Below are 21,867 nucleotides of genomic sequence, written 5' to 3' on the forward strand. Positions count from 1 at the left end.
AAGCAAAAGTTGTTTACAGCCATTTGTTCTCTCCAGGAAGACCATAGATAAGTATCGTGATGATAGCACTGAATGAATGAACTCAAAAAATCAGATTTAGTAGCACAATTTGGCAAGGTCACTATCTAAATCAGGGCTGTCAAAGTCCTGACCTGTGGTCCGGATGCCTCATGTGCTGGCCACGCCCATGCCCGGTTTAGCGAAGGAGGAAAAAGTTCCGATACAACGTGAGTTTGACACCCCTGATCTAGATTATAGCTTCTCTTGTTATTGAAAAGATATATAGTGAGAAGTCCCTACGGTCCAATAGAAAGGAAAAATTTCCTCCTAGTCAACATTCAATAAACTACAATTTCTTGAGAATAGAGAAATTATATAAGACCCAGATGAGCAAAATTAACACTGAGATAAACCAACAATAAAGAAGCAAACAATATCGTAACCAGGAAACTACCAACTCTGACAAACAGGCTAACATTAAACTACAACTCAATCAAGGAACCATGAAGACCATTCCCACCAACACTGACTATTTTATATACTAAGGCAAGGTACTAGTATATAAAATTCACTTCCTAGTCCACTTCCTACTAGCATTGATGATGTGACCTAGTTTGGTAATAAAATGTCTTCAAGAAGCTCAGACAAACAAGCTCAGAGAGCACCAAGGATTCCTCACACTAGAAAGACTGCAAAAAAGAGGTGGAGGTAGTAAAATCTACTACTGCCATCAATGGCACTGAAATCAGAAGCATTTTGAAGTGTTTTATTTAAAGTGTTTGATTTCCAATCAGATTTACTTCACATACTGTCTATCTAATTTCTTCTGTATGAAAAATACCATATATTTATATGTGATGTATATAGCCAACCATTTCTAAGAATTAAGAGTTATAATATACATATATAATATAAATAAATCTTCCAGTTTCAAACACAATCTAGATCTGTAGGAAAAATCAGCTGATTTTTTTATCAGTACCCGAATATAACAGATGTCTTTGTGTTGGTTTCATAGGAACCCAGTTATTTGAGTGAGTGGTTGTATAGCAGCACTGCCAACATTAAAGAAGTGTCACGATGTGAATGCTGAATTCAATATTTACTAGCTTGCTACTTGTAGGTGTTGACAAGACATTTATATTTGAAATTGTTCTTCCAATTTTTAAATGTTTTGAATGAAAGAGAATAATTTCCAAATTCCTAATTTGAACTAAATGTTTAAATAAATATCTTACTATTTGTGTAAAGCAATATATGATGCTGCATGAATAATTATCAGTTATATAGTGCTTTGGACTTGATCTCCAAATAGGCTTTGCAGCATGTGGTAACCCAAACCTAATTCTTTTGCAACAACCTAGAGAAGCTACATTTTTAAGGCAGGTCTATGATCTTGGGGAGAAATATGTCACTGTTTTAAGATGTACAGGCAGGAACTACATGTGCTGTTCTGTGCATGCTAAAGCATTTTTGGAAACTGCGTAGTCTAAATGTTTATGTTATATTGAAATATTTATTTAAAATACTTTTCTGTTTCCAAAATAGGAGCATTCTTACCATATATGTAGTTTAGTTTTAATTATGTAATTATTGAGTGATTGAACTTTTTAATGTCTGTTTAGATCTTAATTAACTTGTTTCTCAGTCGTACATTCCTATATTTATTATTAAATAATAAAGTCATTTTTGTTGTTTAGATTTTATTTTTAAAGTGATATTTTAACATTATCTAATTCATTAAATATGTGATCTTGTATTCTTTATAGTAAAAATAATGTTACAAATGATGTTACAAATCTTCATCATTATACATTGCTTTTATCTAATATAAAAATTGGGACAGATTCATAATAAACTAATGTTTTGACTTAATGCTGAAACATCAAAAGATGCTGTTGGTATTCAGCTTTTGATAAATGTGGCTGAGTCAAATTTCAATATTTTATTCCAATATTTTAATTTGGCCTTCCTCAACTTAATATTATAGATATAATTAAATTAGACGTATGACAGAATTCCCACCTTCTTATGTTTTGGAGCTGTACCTCTGATGGTACAGCTCCACAAAGCCACAAAGAATATCAAATTGGATAAGGAAAAATTGCAATACTATTTTTTCCCTTGAAATGCAAGTTCTGAAAGTGAAGATAATGTGAAGCTATTTAACAGATTAATTCGTATTTTAGGTGACTAATTTTTCAATTATGAATTGAAATTATGAAGTAATTAATCAGAAATAAGAATGTAGCATTCCCATTAATTTGACTAGAGCAGAAATTCTTCTGATCTCTGCTTTCTCTTCTTATCTTTTAATTTATCTCCTGCTAATTTGTGAAACAAAATCCTTACTGCAATATCACAAAGCAAAATAGGCAGAAAGTAAAGGACAGTGGAAAATACTAGAAGAATTTTTATGGGTTTTCTTGTGTGTAACATCATTAGAATTTGGAGTGGAGCAAAACTGTTGTTCTCATGTCATACCTAATCTATATTTGCTTTTAGTCCTGGGGTAAACTGTGGAGAAAGGACTGAAGTGTATACCAATAACAATGGACAAGTTAATTGGTAATTATGCCTGTGGTAACAAACATTTTTTAATATTAAATCTGCAGATAGGAGAAAAGGACATTAGAGCAGATTTATTACTATACATACATTCTTCAGTATTATGCAACAATATAAGATCCTAATTTGTCTCAACTATTAAGAAAGAGAGCTGAACCACTGTCATAGTCCTTGGAAGAGCCTCCAAGCAATAATTAGTTGCTACTGGGGTGGAACATATTTATTTTAAAGTTAAGGTGGTCCAGTTTTCTGCAAGACATTTCAACTATCAAAATAAATCATTTATTACTCACATAGAACAAATCAAGTCCTTAAATATTACCTACTGTATCCTCTTTCATTCATTTTCCATATGGAAAAAACAAATTGTCAAAGCTTCATCTCATGCATAGAGGTTTTCCAATCTGATGACAGATCCATTAGCCATAAAGGGAGCAATCTGAATGGCAGTTACACTATTTAGACCTACAGTGCTCTTGCTTTTGCTTTATGGTATTCAATTTATCCTTTATGAAATATAAACATATTATGATTCTAAAAGTAATTTATTCTATATTGAATCTTTCTCCATGCCCCTGAATTATCCTTAAGGCTTTCCTGAGTATGCAAATTTTCCGTCTATCACTATTTGCATGTGAATTTGCCATTTGAGATACTGGTTAAAATTAAACTTTTGAAAAAACATCAGTATTTCATATAGAGGAATTCAACACTTCCATGAGAATAGTTTTAGTAATAAATAGTTTTATTTAGTTTAATAAATAGTTTTATTTTTCTCTGAATGGTTTATCCAAAAAGCATTAATAGTAATTGGTTTGGAGCAGGCATTTTAGAGGCAAAGCAATGTATTCTAGTGTTGATTTGTAAATTCAGAGACCCACCTCCCAATTATATTTTGGGGATTATTTTTGCCTCAACTCTTTTGCTATTCCTAAGATTCAATGCCATACCATTTATGCTTGTAGAAGGTGATTTAATAATATGCTCTATTTAGATTGCCGTTGCAGATTGCCACTGCAGATGCTACAATAGGCACTTTATTACCGATAATTGCTCATATACTGTTGCATTGCCCATTATCTTAGCACTGGCAATTAGTTCAGTTATATTTTCTTTTTGCAAACATACGAGCTGGCCTGAATCTGACAGAATCTTCTTAGCACTTTTTATTAACAGATTTTTCTCTGAAATTTCTAAGAAGGTTGCTTAATTTTGTTCTGTTCCAATTGCAATTAGATGTCAATAGGTATAAACTTGTTTTAGCCTGGAGCACTTGGTTGTTACTTATTGCCTATTATTATTCATTTGTATATTCTTATAACTATACTTGATTTGATTTGAGGTATATTACTGCGAGCAAGAATCTCTCAAAAGAAATGGAGTTATTGAATTCATAGTCAATAAGAGTAAGAAAAGCAATACTGGGATACAATCCCCAAAATGACAGAATGATTTCATTTCAAATCCACAGCAAACCATTCAACATCATAGTAGTCCAAGTCTGTGCCCCAATCACTGGTGCTGAAGAGGATGAAATTGACTGGTTCTATGAAGCCCTACAGCATCTTATAGAATTAACACCAAAAAATGATGTTCTTATCATCATGGGGGATTGGAATGCTAAAGTAGGAAGCCAAAAGATAACTGGAATAACAGGCAAGTTTAGCCTTGGAGTACAAAATTCAGGCTGATAGAATTCTGTTAAGATAATACGATGGTCATCAAACACTCTTTTCCAACAACCCAAGAGACGACTCTACACATGGACATCACCAGACAGTCAACCCAGAAATCAAATTGAGTATGTGCTCTGCAGCCAAAGATGAAGAAGCTATACAATCAATAAAAACAAGACCAGGAGCTGACTGTGGCACAGATCATGAGCTTCTTGTTGCAAAATTTAGGCTTAAATTGAAAAAAGTAGGGAAAAACACTAGGCCACTCAGGTATGAACTAAATCGTATCCCAGATGAATATACAGTAGAGGTGGCAAATATATTTAAGGAATTAGATCTGATAGACAGAGTGCCTGAAGAACTATGGACAGAGATTCACAACATTGTACAAGAGGCAGCAACTAAAACCATCCCAAAGAAAAAGAAAGGCAAAAAAGCAAAATGGTTGTCTGAGGAAGCTTTGCAAATAGCTGAGAAAAGAAGGGAAGTGAAAGGCAATGGAGAAAGAGAAAGATACAGTTGAATGCAGAATTGCAGAGAATAGCTAGAAGAGATAAGAATGCCTTCTTAAATGAACAGTGCACAGAAATAGAAGAAAACAATAGAATAGGGAGGAACAGAGATCTCTTCAAGAAAATTGGAGATATGAAGGGAACATTTCATGCAAAGATGGGCATGATAAAGGACCAAAATGGCAGGGACCTAACAGAGGCAGAAGAGATTAAGAAGAGGTGGCAAAATTATACAGAAGAACTATACAAAAACAAGCTTAACGTCCCTGATAACCATGATGGGGTGGTCACTGACCTTGAGCCAGACATCCTAGAATGTGAAGTCAAATGGGCCTTAGGAAATCTGAGCAACAACAAAGCTAGTGGAGGAGACAGTATTCCAGCTGAGCTATTCAAAATCTTAAAAGACAATGCAGTAAAAGTGCTACACTCAATTTGTCAGCAAATTTGGAAAACTCAGTAGTGGCCACAGGATTGAAAAAGGTCATTTACATTCCAATTCCAAAGAAAGACAATGCCAAAGAATGTTCAAACTATCGCACCATTGCACTCATTTCACATGCTAGTAAGGTTATGTTTAAAATCCTACAATCCAGGCTCCAGCAGTATGTGGATCGGGAACTACCAGAAGTACAGGCAAGATTTCGAAGAGGCAGAGGAACTAGAAATCAAATTGCCAACATACGTTGGATAATGGAGAGAGCTAGGGAGTTCCAGAAAAACATCTACTTCTGCTTCATTGACTATTCTAAAGCCTTTGTTTGTGTGGATCACAACAAATTGTGGCAAGTTCTTAAAGAGATGAGAGTACCAGACCATCTTATTTGTCTCTTGAGAAACCTGTATGTGGATTAAGAAGCAACAGTGAGAACTGGACACAGAACCACTGATTGATTCAAAATTGGGAAAGGAGTCCGGCAAAGCTGTGTATTATCACCCTGCATATTTAACTTATATGCAGAGCACATCATGAGAAAGGCGGGGCTAGATGAATCAAAAATTGGAATTAAGATTGCCGGGAGAACTATCAACAATCTCAGATATGCAGATGATACCACTCTAATGGCAGAAAGCGAAGAGGAACTGTGGGTGAAGAAGGAGAGTGCAAAAGTTGGTTTGAAACTCAACATTAAGAAAACTAAGATCATGGCATCCAGCCCTCACAATTCCTGGCAGATAGATGGGGAAGAAATGGAGGTAGTGACAGATTTTATTTTCCTGGGCTCCAAGATCACTGCAGATGGGGACTGCAGCCAAGAAATTAAAAGACGCTTGCTCCTGGGGAGAAAAGCTATGGTAAATCTAGACAGAGTACTAAGCAGAGACATCACCCTGAAAACAAAAGTGCATATAGTCAAGGCTATGGTTTTCCCGGTTGCAATGTATGGCTGTGAAAGTTGAACCATAAGAAAGGCTGAGCGCCAAAGAATTGAGGCCTTTGAACTCTGGTGCTGGAGAAGACTCCTGAGAGTCCCTTGGACTGCAAGCTGATCAAACCAAATTTGGGATGATCCAAGCGAGGGAGAGGAGGCACGTCTTGTTGAGCACATTTGGGATGAGTTTGACCCTGTGGCTCCCGAGGACGTGGACAGGTTGTTGGGGAGGCTTCACGGCACGACATGTTTACTGGACCCGTGCCCTTCCTGGCTGGTACTGGCCACTCAGGCGGTGACACGAGGCTGGCTCCAGAGGATTATCAACGCTTCCTTGTTGGACGGGGTTTTCCCTGCCGCCTTGAAAGAGGCGGTGGTGAGACCCCTCCTTAAGAAGCCCTCTTTGGACCCAGCTATTTTGAGTAATTATCGTCCAGTCTCCAACCTTCGTTTTGTTGCGAAGGTTGTAGAGAGTGCCGTGGCGCGACAGCTGCCCCAACACCTGGATGAAGATGTCTATCTAGACCCGTTCCAGTCCGGCTTCCGACCCGGATACAGCACGGAGACAGCTTTGGTCGCATTGGTGGATGATCTCTGGAGGGCCAGGGACAGGGGATGTTCCTCTGCCCTGGTCCTATTAGACCTCTCAGCGGCGTTCGATACCATCGACCATGGTATCCTGCTGCGCCGGTTGGGGGGATTGGGAGTGGGAGGCACCGTATATCGGTGGTTCTCCTCCTATCTCTCCGACCGGTCGCAGACGGTGTTGACAGGGGGGCAGAGGTCGACTGCGAGGGGCCTCACGTGTGGGGTCCCGCAGGGGTCGATTCTCTCGCCCCTGCTGTTCAACATCTATATGAAGCCGTTGGGTGAGATCATCAGTGGTTTCGGGGTGAGATACCAGCAGTACGCTGACGACACCCAGCTGTACTTTTCTACCCCGGACCACCCCAATGAAGTTGTTGAAGTGCTGTCCCGGTGTTTGGAGGCTGTACGGGTCTGGATGGGGAGAAACAGGCTCAAGCTTAATCCCTCCAAGACGGAGTGGCTGTGGATGCCGGCACCCCGATTCAGTCAGCTGCAGCCGCGGCTGGCTGTTGGAGGCGAGTTACTGGCCCCAAAGGATAGGGTGCGCAACTTGGGTGTCCTCCTGGACGATCGGCTGTCGTTTGAAGATCATTTGACGGCCGTCTCCAGGAGGACCTTCCACCAGGTTCGCCTGGTTCTGCAGTTGCGCCCCTTCCTTGATCGGGATGCCTTATGCACAGTCACTCATGCGCTCATTACCTCTCGCTTGGATTACTGTAATGCTCTCTACATGGGGCTCCCCTTGAAGTGCCCTCGGAGGCTTCAGTTAGTCCAGAATGCAGCTGCGCGGGTTATAGAGGGAGCTACGCGTAGCTCCCATGTAACACCGCTCCTGCGCAGCCTGCACTGGCTGCCTGTGGCCTTCCGGGTGCACTTTAAGGTGTTGGTTATGACCTTTAAAGCGCTCCATGGCTTAGGACCTGGGTACTTACGGGACTGCCTGCTGTTACCACACGCCTCCCACAGACCCGTACGCTCCCATAGAGAGGGACTTCTCAGGGTGCCGTCCGCTAAACAATGTCGGCTGGCGGCCCCCAGGGGAAGGGCCTTCTCTGTGGGGGCTCCCACACTCTGGAACGAGCTTCCCCCGGGTTTACGCCAAATACCTGACCTTCGGACATTTCATCGCGAACTCAAGACCCATCTTTTTATCCGCGCGGGGCTGGCTTAAATTGGGATTTTAATGTTAAATTTATTAATTTTAAACGGGGTCTTAGCATAGTAAATTTTAATCACTGGGCTAATTTAAATAAGTTTTTTAAATCGTATTTTAAACTTGTATATTGTATTGTCGGTTTTATTATGCCTGTACACCGCCCTGAGTCCTTCGGGAGAAGGGCGGTATAAAAATCAAATAAATAAATAAATAAATAAATAAATAAATAAATAAATAAATAAATAAATAAATAAATAAATAAATAAATAAATAAATAAATAAATAAATAAATAAATAAATAAATAATAAATAATTAATTAATTAATTAATTAATTAACCGGTCAGTCCTAGAGGAGATCAACCCTGACTGCTCTTTAAAAGGCCAGATCCTGAAGATGAAAGTAGAATACTTTGGGCACCTAATGAGAAGTGCTGGAGAAGTGCCTAATGCTGGGAAAGATTGCGGGCAAAAGAAGAACGGGACGACAGAGAATGAGGTGGCTGGATGGAGTCACTGAAGCAGTAGGCTTGAGCTTAAATGGACTCCAGGGGATGGTAGAGGACAGGAAGGCCTGGAGGAACATTGTCCATGGGGGATGGGTCAACTAACAACAACAAAAGTATTTGCTTTGCTGACTGACAATGCAAGGACTGCAAGGCATACAAACAAGTCAGTCCTAGAGGAGATCAACCCTGACTGCTCTTTAGAAGGTCAGATCCTGAAGATGAAACTGAAATACTTTGGCCACTTAATGAGAAGGAAGGACTCACTGGAGAAGAGCCTAATGCTGGGAAAGATTGAGGGAAAAAGAAGAACGGGACAAGAGAGAATGAGGTGGCTAGATGAAGTCACTGAAGCAGTAGGCATGAGCTTAAATGGACTCCAGAGAATAGTAGAGGTCAGGAAGGCCTGGAGGAACATTGTCCATGGGGGATGGGTCGAACACGACTTCGCAATTAACAACAACTCAATATATACTGGTTGCTTTCTATTATATAGAAAATTGTAGAAGTAACTGTGTTCTCTTCACCGATGATGTTAAACTATTTAACACTACCAATAATGCTGCTACCCTTCAAAAAGACCTTGACTTTTTGTCGGAATGGTAAAAAAATTGGCAACTCCAAATCTCAACCAACAAATGCTCTGTCTTACGCATTGGCAAAAAGAATCAGAACACAAAATACAAGCTAAGCTAAGTGGACATAACCTTGTAGATGACCCTCACTCTGTCAAGGATCTTGGAGTACTCATATCAAATGATCTAAGTGCCAAAGCCCACTGTAACAACATCGCCAAAAAGGCATTAAGAGTTGTAAACCTAATCTTGCGTAGCTTCTTCTCCGGCAATATTACACTACTGACCAGAGCATACAAAATATTTGCTAGACCAATTCTCAAATACAGCTCATCTGTCTGGAACCTACACTGCATATCGGACATCAATACAATTGAGCACGTTCAGAAATATTTCACAAGAAGAATCCTCCACTCCTTTGCTTGCAACAAACTTTGCTTGCCACCAGACTTGAAATTCTGGGTTTAGAAAATTTAGAGCTACGCCGCCTTCGGTATGATCTGAGCATAGCTCATAAAATCATCTGCTACAATGTCCTACCTGTCAATGACTATTTCAGCTTTAGCCACAAAAATACACAAGCACACAATAGATGCAAAGTTAAAGTGAACCACTCCAAATTTGATTACAGAAAATAAGACTTCAGTAATAGAGTTGTTAATGCCTGGAATGCACTACCAGACTCTGTGGCTTCATGCCGAAACCCCAAAAACTTTAACCTAAGATTGTCTACTTTTGACCTCAACCCATTCCTAAGAGGTCTGTTAGGGGCATCCATAAGAGCACCAGCGTGCCTACCATCCCTGTCCTAATGTTCCCTTTAATTGTTTACATTTTATGTATTCAATTCATGCTCATACTTATATATATTATCTAATATGTAATTGACAAAATAAACGAATGATAAAAATTATTAATAAAGTAAATAAGAGAGAAGAAAAAAAAATCTATGTTCCCAATTTGTCAGTCTTGATGTATTGTGCAGAACAGACCAATGCCTCTTACATTAAAAACTGAGGAGGAGGAACAATGCAACAATACTTAATATTCCATGAAGCAGTTGGGGGGGGGGGGAAAGAGTTCTTACTAAACCTATTGAAATATACTGACATTCAACAAAGTGAAATATAAAAGAAACAGGGAGAGGAGAGAGAAAAGGAAGAACACATAGTAGGGGAGCAAGTAAAAAAGCAGGCAGAGTTTTTATAGGATTTATATTTTTAATTGTTCTTTATAGCCAAGGTCATATAGATAAAAACAAGCTAGCTTATTTAGGAAATGGGAGATAAAGTTTAACTGCCTGAAGACAAGGGAGCAACAAACGAAATCATATAACATATTTAATTTTCCTTCAAAAGGAATTCATCTGGAATATAAGAATCTAAGACATTTTTCTGCTTCCCAGTGATATAAAATCAATAGTGTTTTGATTACGCCAGAACAAAGGCATACAGAATTCTAATAAAATACTTATGCAATATTTCTCATCATACTAAACATCATTCTATGTTATTCAATTTCCTGAGTGTAGTATGAGAGAAAGATAGGATATGTTATTATTCCCATTTAGTCACAGATATGAATTGGCCTTTTGCTATATTTCATTTTGTACAGGTGATCTTAGAAATCTTACAATAAATGGCTGAGCTTTATTAGATTATGAAAAGAAGAAACTGGAATGTGGTGATCCTGATCTGTTAGCCTTTGTCAAAACCAGTTCTTTAACATTATAGCTTCATATACATTAGCTGAACAGAAGAGAATCCAAGAATATTATTTTAATCTGAATGGATCAGTTAATCTAAATTATAACATATAATTCAATCTGCATTGTGAATTATAAATTTAGCAGATTTTTCATGATTTTCCTATTCCTCACCTGCAAATGAACAGCCTTTGCACTTTTCACAATTGCTTCGTAGACTATTGCTCCAATGGAGCACGTTGCTGAATTTATTTCAGAACCATTCAGGGAGACCACAGTGTCTCCTACAAAGGAACAGGCCATTTTCTAGTTCTAATTGAAATGACCATTGAGTGTTTATAATAATATAAATACTGTGGGAGATATGATAGCAGAGAATTGCAATACCCATCCTGTTACAGCACAATTTTAGCTAAAACTGTTTTTCATTCTGTTTTTTATTTATTTTGCTTCGATGTTTCAAAATCAAAAGTGCTAATTGCTTCTATAGTATGTCCAAACTATAATAATTTAAATTTGGTCATTTGTGCCATAAATGAAATAGTTATATAATCCGTGTGGTGGCGCAATTCTTCGAATGCAGTACTACAGGCTACTTCTGCTGACTGCCGGCTGGTTGCAGTTTGACAGTTCAAGTCTCACCAGCTCAAGGTTGACTCAGCCTTCCATTCTTCCAAGGTCGATAAAATGAGGATCCAGACAATATGTTGACTCTATAAACTGCTTAGAGAGGGCTGTAAAGCACTGTGAAGTGATATATAAGTCTAAGTGCTATTGTTATATTCAGTTCTTTTATGCATAAATATATTGATTAATCAGCTAAGATATGGAAAAATGGTTCAAAGGAATATTTAATGTTACTAATATATTTATTTCTAGTTTCAACATTCCCTGTTCATATTTTCTTACAACTGTATTGTATGTAATCACTCCATAGTATTGCAAATGTTTGTAACTTTGATCTATGAACTTTTGACTATGCAGCTTTATATTTGGGTACTTGTCAAAGACTAAAATTGCAATTGCAGTTGTATATGCTGGCCATCTTGGCATACTTTTTCTAGTCTACAAACTGCAATGCATGGTATTCAGCTGAAGTTGGTGTTTGTAAAAGGTTATCAGGCTTTTCTGTTAATAACTATATTAAAGCTCTAATAAGTACATTTTTTGTACGAAAGCTAATGAAATGGTTGTTAAAAATTCTAGGGCAGTGGTGCATCAAATGCAAAGCTTATTTAATTAAAATGCGGGTTAAATTTTTTGTTCTATTTGCATGGACTAACAGGCCTGAAGCCTCTCTTTTCTGGTCAAGAAACAATGACTTTTACTTGTTTCTTGCTGTGGTAATGGGTAATCTGGACTGAAGTGGTCTCAGTCTTTTTTACTTCTGACTTTGTGAGAGCTGCCTCTTACAATTATTCAGCTGTGACAGAATTGTGGTATTATTTTTTAAATATGATATTTAACTTTAAATTTTTGAATATTAACATTGCCAATATTTGGATAGTAAAGACACTTAGCACTAATGTTATGGACTCTGATGCTTCCTTCATGCATAGATTTAAAAGAATCAAAAAGTAATGTAGAACCTTAATAATTTAGGTTTGTTTTGTATTATTGTATACTGTTTCATGTATCCTACTTCATGCATTATAATTTCATGTTTCATTTATTATTGTACATGCTTTTATGTATCATACTTCAGATTCATGTAGTTACTAGTATATAAATGTACTACATATACATGATAGGACATCTATATAAAAAAAGATCTTTTTGAGTCTTTTGCTTAATTGAAAAATATTGATAATTACTTATAGTCATGGTGGCCCAGTAGTTAGAATGCAATATTGCAGGCTAACTCTGGACTCCACTGCCAGGAGTTTGATCCTGAGTGGCTTAAGGTTGTCAGCCTTCCATCCTTCCAAGGTCAGTAAAATGAGGACCCAGATTGTTGGGGACAATATGCTGACTCTGTAAACCACTTAGAGAGTGCTGTAAAGCATTATGAAATAGTATATAAGTCTAAGTGCTATTGCTATTGCTGTAAAGGGTGTAGATAAAAAAATAAGTGAAGCTTTTTTTGTTTTTAACAGACAGCAATCAGCTGAAGACCTTGCAAGAGTACCTGCTAATTCTACAAGTAACATCTTAAATAGACTTCTGGTTAGTTATGATCCCAGGATAAGACCAAATTTCAAAGGTTGGGTAATGTATAACAATTATTTTAATTTGATTGATTTGCTATTCTAAATATTTGCATTTTAATTATTTATTTCTGTAAATTAGCTAGACAGTGGTAGGTAAGAATTGATTAGATTTCAAAATACAATAAGCAGAAAATAAACTAAATGTCAGATTATGTATTTTAAATATAATTTAGAAAATTGAATTTTCTTTAAACAACTTAAAATAGCCATCAATCACTATAAATTAATATACCATTATATACAAAAATCTATCTGAATTGTAAGCTGAGCTAACCATTATTAGTCATCATTATTTTTTTCACCTGTCCATCTAATATTTGGTCATACTATGTAATTAATAAATTGTTCATAATTTTTACAGCCTTTTTCCTGAAATTTTCTTCATAAACTAGAACTGAGTGTACTTTCATTAAAAATAGAAAATTAGGATTACTTTTTTACTTGTTCTGCATTTATAAATCTTTTATTTGAGAGTCAGATAACAAAAATAAAAGGAAAGGTAAAAGAGAGAAAACAGAATAAAAATTCTTATGCATGTGTTTTAGGAATTCCAGTGGATGTAGCAGTGAATATTTTCATTAACAGTTTTGGATCAATACAAGAGACAACTATGGTGAGATTGCAGTTATTTATTTGAATAACCAGTGTTTTCTTTATTAAACATAACAGTATTTGCTGGGCAACAACTTTAGAAGAAAAAATACCAAAATAATTAAAATTAATGTAGTTAAAATAGTCAACACTCAAAATAGTGTGACAGATGAAAGTTTAGAGCAGGGGTGTCCAAAGTTTTTTTGGTGAGGGCCAAATACAGAAAAATAAGCAAAGGCCCGGGCCACACCATTGAACGGGGGAGGGGGGGGGGGCTAATTTTTTCCGTACCAGTTCTGTGGGCGTGGTTTATTTTGGGGTGTGGCTTGGTGGCCATGTGACTGGTGGGCGTGGCTAACTGCTCATGTGACTGAGTGGATGTGGCTATGGGCATAGAAACTACTCAGAGGGCTAAAAAAAGTAATTTTTGACCAGTCCTCACACTTATGACCATCCTCACATTTATGCCCATTGCAGCATTTTTAACAACCATATCACTCATTTCACAACTGCTTCTCTTCACCACGGTTACAAGATAGGGTGCAAAATGTAAAGATAGTTGTAGGTGTGAGGACCAGTCAAAAGTGTGAGGACAGGTCAAAAATAAGTTTTTCAGCTCTCTGAGTAGTCCTTATGCACAAAATGCTGCAACAGGCATAAATGATGACCGGTCATAAGTGTGAGGACTGGTCAAAAGTGTGAGAACCTGTCAGAAATCACTTTTTTCAGCTGTCTGGGTAGTCCCTATGCACAGTTTAGGCTTAAGTATACGAAAGTTTGGTGGTTGAGACACGAAGGACTTCACAGAGATGGCTATCAGTCATTCTGGATCTCAGTCTGCTTTTGTTCTGATTTAACAGAGAAAATGTTTGTTCACATATGTATGTTGAGCCGAACAGGCTCATCATTCTTTTTGCGTGGCGTCTCATCAGAGGAAACTTGGCATGATCCAAACTCTGATAGAAGTCAGGAGGAGAGAAGCTGATGTTGACTCTTCAGAGAATCATCACATTGCATTTCAATCAGTTCTAACTGCAGACTCTCCTCCACTTCTTCTGCATCCACCAGGAAGGGGATCGAGAACAGCTTGATTTGTTTTTCAATGACAGAAAAATCTTGAAAACGCTGGTTGAATTCTGTCACAAGAGATGTAATTACAGAAACATATTTCTCCTTTTTAGCAGAAAGGTCTGCCTTTGGAAAAGCAGACTTGATTTCAGACAGCGCAGGGAAGTGTGCAGTTTACAATATGTGGATATCATCTTCATTTAAGGGGGGAAAATGTTTCATATTCATTCATCTTGGCCAGGGGTGTCCAAACTTGGTCTCTTTAAGACTTGTGGACTTCAACTCCCAGAATCCCTCAGCCAGCAAAACTCTGGGAATTGAAGTCCACAAGTCTTAAAGAGACCAAGTTTGGACACCCCTGATCTTGGCTTTTGTATTTGGTATGAACTTGAAACTCCCTTCGTTATTCCCTGCCCAAGGGGTGGAGGCGCGAGGAGCCTCGCCAGGCGGCCTGAGGAAGGCGAGGGTAGAACTGCTGGGGTCGGGCACGGCCAGCAGCCTCTTTCTCGCTCGCCGCCGCCTCCTCCGCCCCCTCCCTTTGTTATTCCCTGCCCAAGGGGTGGAGGCGCGAGGAGCCTCGCCAGGCGGCCCGAGGAAGGCGAGGGTAGAACTGCTGGGGTCGGGCACGGCCAGCAGCCTCTTTCTCGCTCGCCGCCGCCTCCTCCGCCCTCTCCCTTCGTTATTCCCTGCCCAAGGGGTGGAGGCGCGAGGAGCCTCGCCAGGCGGCCCGAGGAAGGCGAGGGTAGAACTGCTGGGGTCGGGCACGGCCAGCAGCCTCTTTCCCGCTCGCCGCCTCCTCACCTGTTTCTCGATGGCTGTCACTGCCGCCATGCGTGTCCGACATGGGGAGGCGCGAGGAGCCTCACCAGGCGGCCCGAGGAAGGCGAGGGTAGAACTGCTGGGGTCGGGCACGGCCAGCAGCCTCTTTCCCGCTCGCCACCTCCTCCGCCCCCTCCCTTCATTATTCCCCGCCCATGGGGAGGAGCCGCGAGCCTCGCAGCGAACCACCGGGCAAGCACCGGGAGGCGGCCGAAAAGGGCCATATTCAGTTATACTTTAAAAATTTGCTGCGGGCCAATAAAAACTGACCCGTGGGCCGCAGTTGGCCCGCGGGCCGTAGTTTGGACACCCCTGGTTTAGAGTCAAATGACTATCAGCATTTTTAAAAGTTTGGATCAACATTACTCAGGAGAAAATGTTAAGGAAAGAGCAGTCCCAAGAAGGGTATGACCTTTGAATCCTCTATATTCACTATATTTGTATAAGAGGATATTTTTTTTTCTAAGTGTTTATTTAATTTTTTAAAAATTTTGTCCTAAGGCTATCATAGCTTTATGGATTGATCTATAGCTATACAGAGAGGGTCTGGGATCTTCAGGCTCCCACCCTTGACCCTGCTTTGACTCCAGTCTCCCGCTTCAGCCCATTTACAGTCAGCTTTCCTCCTCCACTGGCCCTCTCCCAGCCATTCTCCCTGGCCATTTGGCCTCCAGCCCTCTGCCCTTTGGCCTGGCCTATTCGCCAAGACACCATTTGTCTCGGGCATTTCGCTCCATGGAACAAATAGCCATTAGCCAATCAGGTGGCAGGCAGAAGCCATGGTGCTGCGGGGGCAGCATGCAATTGCCAATAGACGATCACAGGGGCTGTGGGGCTATGGGAGGCATGACAGGTGAACGGTGTTGGTGCGGAGCTTTTGGGGAGGTGGACATGCGGTAGTGCATGGGAGGGCATAGCAGGAGAATGGTGGTGTATGATGCGTGGAAGACGGCATGGGGAACAGCAGTGAGTGAAGTAACTGAGATATTGAAGTGTGATTTGCGAAGAGAAATGTAAGAAAAAGTATACTCAACCCAAGTCCTGGTATCCAGGATTCCAGAGACCCTGGCTTCTATTGTTGTTGATTTATATATAGTCAGCCTATAATAAAACTCGCATCCATGATATAATAGTAGATGAGATGTTTCCCTTGTTTTTATTACTAAAATCTGGAGGGCAGTTTCTCTCTTGGAAATGTGCCCAAACAGCTTTGCATATGGCATTATCCATTGACCCAGGCCTAGAAGAATGCTTTGCTAATTGTAATTAATCTTTAGCAAACTCTAATGGTTTTCAAAACTGCTTTGAAGATTGCCAGATGTGAAGTCTTGTTTGTGAAGTTGGGCTGCAGGGATCAGAAGAGGCAGTTGCTTGTAAACCAGTTTCCTTGCTTCCTAGCCCTCTTTGGGATAACATGGTCTCTTCTGACTAAGGAGGGGTTGCAAAAATACCAGGCCCACCTTGAAAACTATTCTAGTCAACTGTCTGATAAAGTTAATCAAATTTGGAGGTCAAATTCAGCTATAGAGGTCTTTTAGTATTGCCTACGGAAGGGTCTGGCCCAGTTATCTAGTAAGAGTTCAAACCTGTCATCCCAGATAAAGTAGGCTGAGTTCTTGGTGCAAAGAAGCAGGCTATTTGCAGGACCACTTACATCCCATTGTTTTTGTGTGGCCTGTCACTTTAAATAGAGACAGCATATTCCCAGACCCTTCTATCAAATTATGATCTCTTATTGGAGCCTTATATATGGCACCCGAGAGATCCAGATGACCCTCACCTTGATAGCTTTTCACAAAGTGTGTTATTTTTCCACACATTTGGGCTAGGAGATTTGTCAAACTCTGGTCATGATGTTGTTTTTCTGATTGGGATTTATTGTTTACCTCAGGCATCATAAGTCAGCATTTTTAGCTGTTGTTTTAATTCTTCTATTGTGAGATGTTGCCTTGTGAGATGTTAGCCATATAAATTATTTAAATAAGTAAATAACAGTGTTGGTGTAAACTAGATTTAATATACATTTTTCTTTTTTTGAAATATAATTTTTATGAAAGATTTTTATTATTTTTTGCAAAAAAAAATATTTTAAACACATTAAAACAAGACACAAACATACAACATTTATATACATATCACTTTTTTTTCAGCACATTCGAAGTGGTCCTTTCTTACTATTCACACATATTTTAACTTTGTCTTAATCTACTTTTACTATCTATCTTCCTTTATTTTGTCTACATTTTACCTTGATCTTCCTTTCTCCTTTATTCCTCTTTCTCATTTTTCCTATTTTCCAACCAAACATACCATCTACACCATGTTTTGTAATATTCTGTATCATCTTTCTTCTTGAGTTCTTTTGTTAGTTTATTCATTTCTGCGCATTCTAAAATTTTTTTAATTAAGTCTTCTTCTGTTGGTGGGTTCCCCTTCTTCCAATTTTGCGCATAGACTATGTGGGCTGCATTTAGTATGTGTAATATTAGATATTGTGTTTCCTTTGTGTAGTTTTCTGTGGGAATCCCTTGTAGAAATTGCTCTGGCTCTCCGTTTATTGATTTCTATGTTATCTCCTCCAACCACTTTTAAATTTTGGCCCAAAATTGCTTTGCCACTGGGCAGGTCCACCAGAGATGGTAGTATGTTCCATAGTTACTCTTACATTTCCAGCATTTTGGTGAGTTACTAGGGAACAACTTTGCTATTCTAGCTGGTGGAAGATGCCATCTATGAAACATTTTCATCTGGTTTTCCTTGTATGCCATTGATGTCAATTTCATATTTATTTTATGAAATATTTTTATGTAAGTAAAAGATAAACATGAAATTGGACTCAACTTTTTAATCTTTATTTAAAAATATTTCTCAAAAAGGAAAAAAACAAATAAACAAATAAACAACATTTAAAAAGTCATTTTAAAAGACACAAACACACACAAATATTATCTCCCCTAACTGAATGCTGATATTTACATTTCAACAATATTCGTTTATTCCCCCCAGCAAAGCACGCCCAACCCTTTTAAGCTTATAACTCTGTTTGCAAATTATTTTTAGAAAAAGATCTATGTCTTTCAAAAAAGTATATATTCTTTGACAACATCATTTTCTGTCTCCATGTGTCTAGAAATTCAAATTTATCCATCATTTCAAAAATATTTTCAGTATCCTTTGGGTTAATTTAATTCATTTTGTAGAGGTTCTGTGTTTTTCTGGGCAAATTACTCCAGTCTAATCTCCCAAGAAATATAATTTTCATAGGAGGATTCTATAGGTTTTTCGATAAATCCCTCGAGAAATGTAGCTTTATTATACTTTGTTATCAACTGTTGCAGTTCTATTTTAATTGACTCAGTTACTGCTGCAGTTATTGATGCTATGACATTCTTCCCCAATTGTTCAGACATCCTTCGTAAAATCTGTGGCAGAATACCCTTTTCTGTTAATTCCCTGTAAATGATCCTCTTCTGTCTTTTGCAATTTTGCTCTTTTTTCTGGTAGTGGCCATTTTTCTTTGTTTACTTTATAATCCAAGAAATGGACATAAAAAGTAAAAGAGGGTTCATTGTGTATCATAATTTTTATAGTCACGCAGTCTGTTGTAGTTTCCATGTTCCCTTATTCTTCATTTAGCAAAGTCATCCTATTGCCTTCTACAGCAAATTTAAATAATCTTTCCAGTGGAGGTATGTTAATTAATTAACCCATAAGTACTTTAAAATAAACAATGTTCCAATTTTAACTGTCATTTTAAACTTTATTAGTCCAAACCTTTGTACAAGGTTTTGCTTGTACTTTTTTAAAAATCAATTTAATTGTTTCTTTAATTTTTACTTTAAATTTGCCCATGGGTTGAAAATTCACTCACCGCGTGGCTTAATATGCTCTGTAACTTTAAATCTTGGTTCCAATATGCAATAGAAAGTGCACTATCCAAACCCAGTGGCTTTTAAGCAGGCTCCACTAGAGGCTATGAGCTTGATTATTTCTTCTCCCAGCACTCTACCTGCAAGTCACCTGCAGGATCCCTCCTGCTGATTTTTTCACAAGGCTCTGCTTGCTGAAGCACACCTGTGTAATTTCATGATTTCTTGTCTGAAGCTCCAGTGGCTCAGAATTCCACTTGGCTTCCAGTCTTTGCTTCACCAACATCCTCTCACATGAAGATTTGTTAGTCCATCATTTTCTCTGTCCAAATATCCCAGTATATTTCCTTTAACATTGTCTTATTTTACATCTTCCTGGACCGGGATGCCCTATGCACGGTCACTCATGCTCTTGTTACCTCTCGCCTGGACTATTGCAATGCTCTCTACATGGGGCTCCCCTTGAAGAGCACCCGGAGACTCCAGTTAGTTCAGAATGCGGCTGCGCGGGTTATTGAGGGAGCGGTTCGGAGCTCCCATGTAACACCTATCCTGCGCAGACTGCATTGGCTGCCTGTTGTCTTCCGGGTGCGCTTCAAGGTGTTAGTTACTACCTTTAAAGCGCTTCATGGCTTAGGACCGGGATACCTACGGGACTGTCTACTGCCAACGTCTATCTCCCAACGACCGGTGCGCTCTCACAGAGAGGGGCTCCTCAAGGTGCCGTCAGCCAAGCAATGTCGGCTGGCGGCCCCCAGTGGGAGGGCCTTCTCTGTGGGGGCTCCTACCCTATGGAACGAGCTTCCCCCTGGACTCCGACAAATACCTGACCTTAGGACCTTCCGCCGCGAACTTAAAACCTACTTATTTCGTCTTGCTGGACTCGCTTAAATTTTAAATTATCAAATTGATTTTATGGGTTTTAAATTTTTTGTAAATTTTAGAGGGTAATATTTTATCTATAAGTAGCCATATCAAATAGGTTTTTTTAAGGGTTGTTCTTAGTTTTGTATTGTTGTTTTTCCTGTATTTTATTCTTGGCTGTACACCGCCCTGAGTCCTTCGGGAGAAGGGCGGTCTATAAATAAAAATATTCTATTCTATTCTATTCTATATTCTATATTCTATCTTAGTTCCTTCGGCTTATATTCTCTTCTTTTCTAAGTTTTGAATTATGTTGCAATATAAGAACAGTATAATGGCTATCTACTCTATGTGTTAAATGATGCAGTATATGGACAGTAACAGTATAATCTATATTTACTCTATATGTGTTAAATGACATTCATCTTTTATCCTAACCTTGCCCATTTATTTTTTGGTTTCCAACTGATTCCCTTCAAACTATGCTTAAAATTCAAACAGGGCTTTAGAAATGCATGGCTTTAGAAATACATTATCTTGCAAGCACTTGGGCAGTGTGAGGCTGAATCTAAAAGAGTGATGCGGCATAAAATTTATACAAATCTTTTGAATGACTGTATGAATGAATGCAATAGACATATGCTATTGATTATTATTATTTCTTAAATTTGCTTGCTATCTATCTCACCATGAAGTGAATCCATATATAGATTATGAAAATAGTTTCTTGATTTAAGCTTTGCAAGTTTTGCTAACATTTCTGTCAACTGAATATATTGATTATCTGCTTTAGATGTTAAGATATTAATTCAATAAATGTAAAAGTTAATATGCTTAATATATTTCAAACAGGATTACAGAGTGAACATCTTCTTAAGACAGAAATGGAATGATCCTCGGCTTAAATTGCCTACTGACTGGAAAGGATCTGACTCACTAACAGTGGATCCTACCATGTTTAAATGTCTGTGGAAGCCTGATCTGTTCTTTGCAAATGAAAAGAATGCTAACTTCCATGATGTCACTCAAGAAAATATTCTCCTATTTATATTCCGTGATGGAGATGTCCTAGTCAGCATGAGGTACTTTATATATTCTACTGCTTATGAATAGTTGTAAGGAAACTCCATAACTAGAATTTTTGTTTTAAATAATGTTATCATAAGTAAACAAGGTGCTATACAGTTGGATTGCTTTATTGGAACTCAAGTTAGAGTGCTAGTTCAGAAAGTGATTAGTTAAAAATAAAGTGATTATTCAAAAAGCTGAATAATCATCATGCCTCTTGCAAGCCACAAAATCAAAATGAAATGCAATATAATTGCTAGTTTAAGCACATGTACATATAATGTATGTACATAGTGTAACTGCTTCTTATTCCTAGAGAAGTATTTTTCTGTTATTTGTTTATGTATTTAATAAAACAGATCAAAGAATTATTTAAAAAATGCAAATAAGAAAAGGAGTGCAAGTGTGGATATTAAATATAACTTCTTGTGCTTATATACAGTATACTGTATGTATTTAAATTTTAAATTTTGTCTTTCTAACTTGTAGCACATTTGAATTGCTTTCAAATTTCACTTTATATTTCCAGATTATCTGTTACTCTGTCATGCCCATTGGATTTAACTTTATTTCCTATGGATACACAGCGTTGCAAAATGCAGTTGGAGAGCTGTATGTAAATTACATTTTACATATTTTACATCCACCCATCATTTATCTATCTATCTATCTATCTATCTATCTATCTATCTATCTATCTATCTATCTATCTATCTATCAT

General features: G+C 38.2%; 1 protein-coding gene across 11 annotated transcripts in view; it reads left to right on the forward strand.

Moving 5' to 3' along the window:
- The window catches only part of GLRB (glycine receptor beta), a 44,101-nt gene that overhangs the window by 5,186 nt on the left and 17,048 nt on the right, over positions 1–21,867 (forward strand). For 9 of the 11 annotated variants that reach the window (XR_009156387.1, XR_009156386.1, XR_009156389.1 and 6 more), the window contains exons 3-6: positions 12,754–12,860; positions 13,413–13,480; positions 20,931–21,160; positions 21,676–21,758. Coding sequence is in view for 7 of the 11 variants with exons in the window: in XM_058193661.1 (XP_058049644.1) it covers positions 12,754–12,860; positions 13,413–13,480; positions 20,931–21,160; positions 21,676–21,758 (488 nt within the window). In the remaining 4 variants the exon portion in view is untranslated. Of the gene's footprint in view, positions 1–12,753; positions 12,866–13,412; positions 13,481–20,930; positions 21,161–21,675; positions 21,759–21,867 lie in introns of those variants that run through there. The other 2 variants (XM_058193666.1, XM_058193664.1) reach the window with 2 other exon arrangements.

Source organism: Ahaetulla prasina, chromosome 8 (assembly GCF_028640845.1).
Source record: "Ahaetulla prasina isolate Xishuangbanna chromosome 8, ASM2864084v1, whole genome shotgun sequence".
NCBI lineage: Eukaryota > Metazoa > Chordata > Lepidosauria > Squamata > Colubridae > Ahaetulla > Ahaetulla prasina.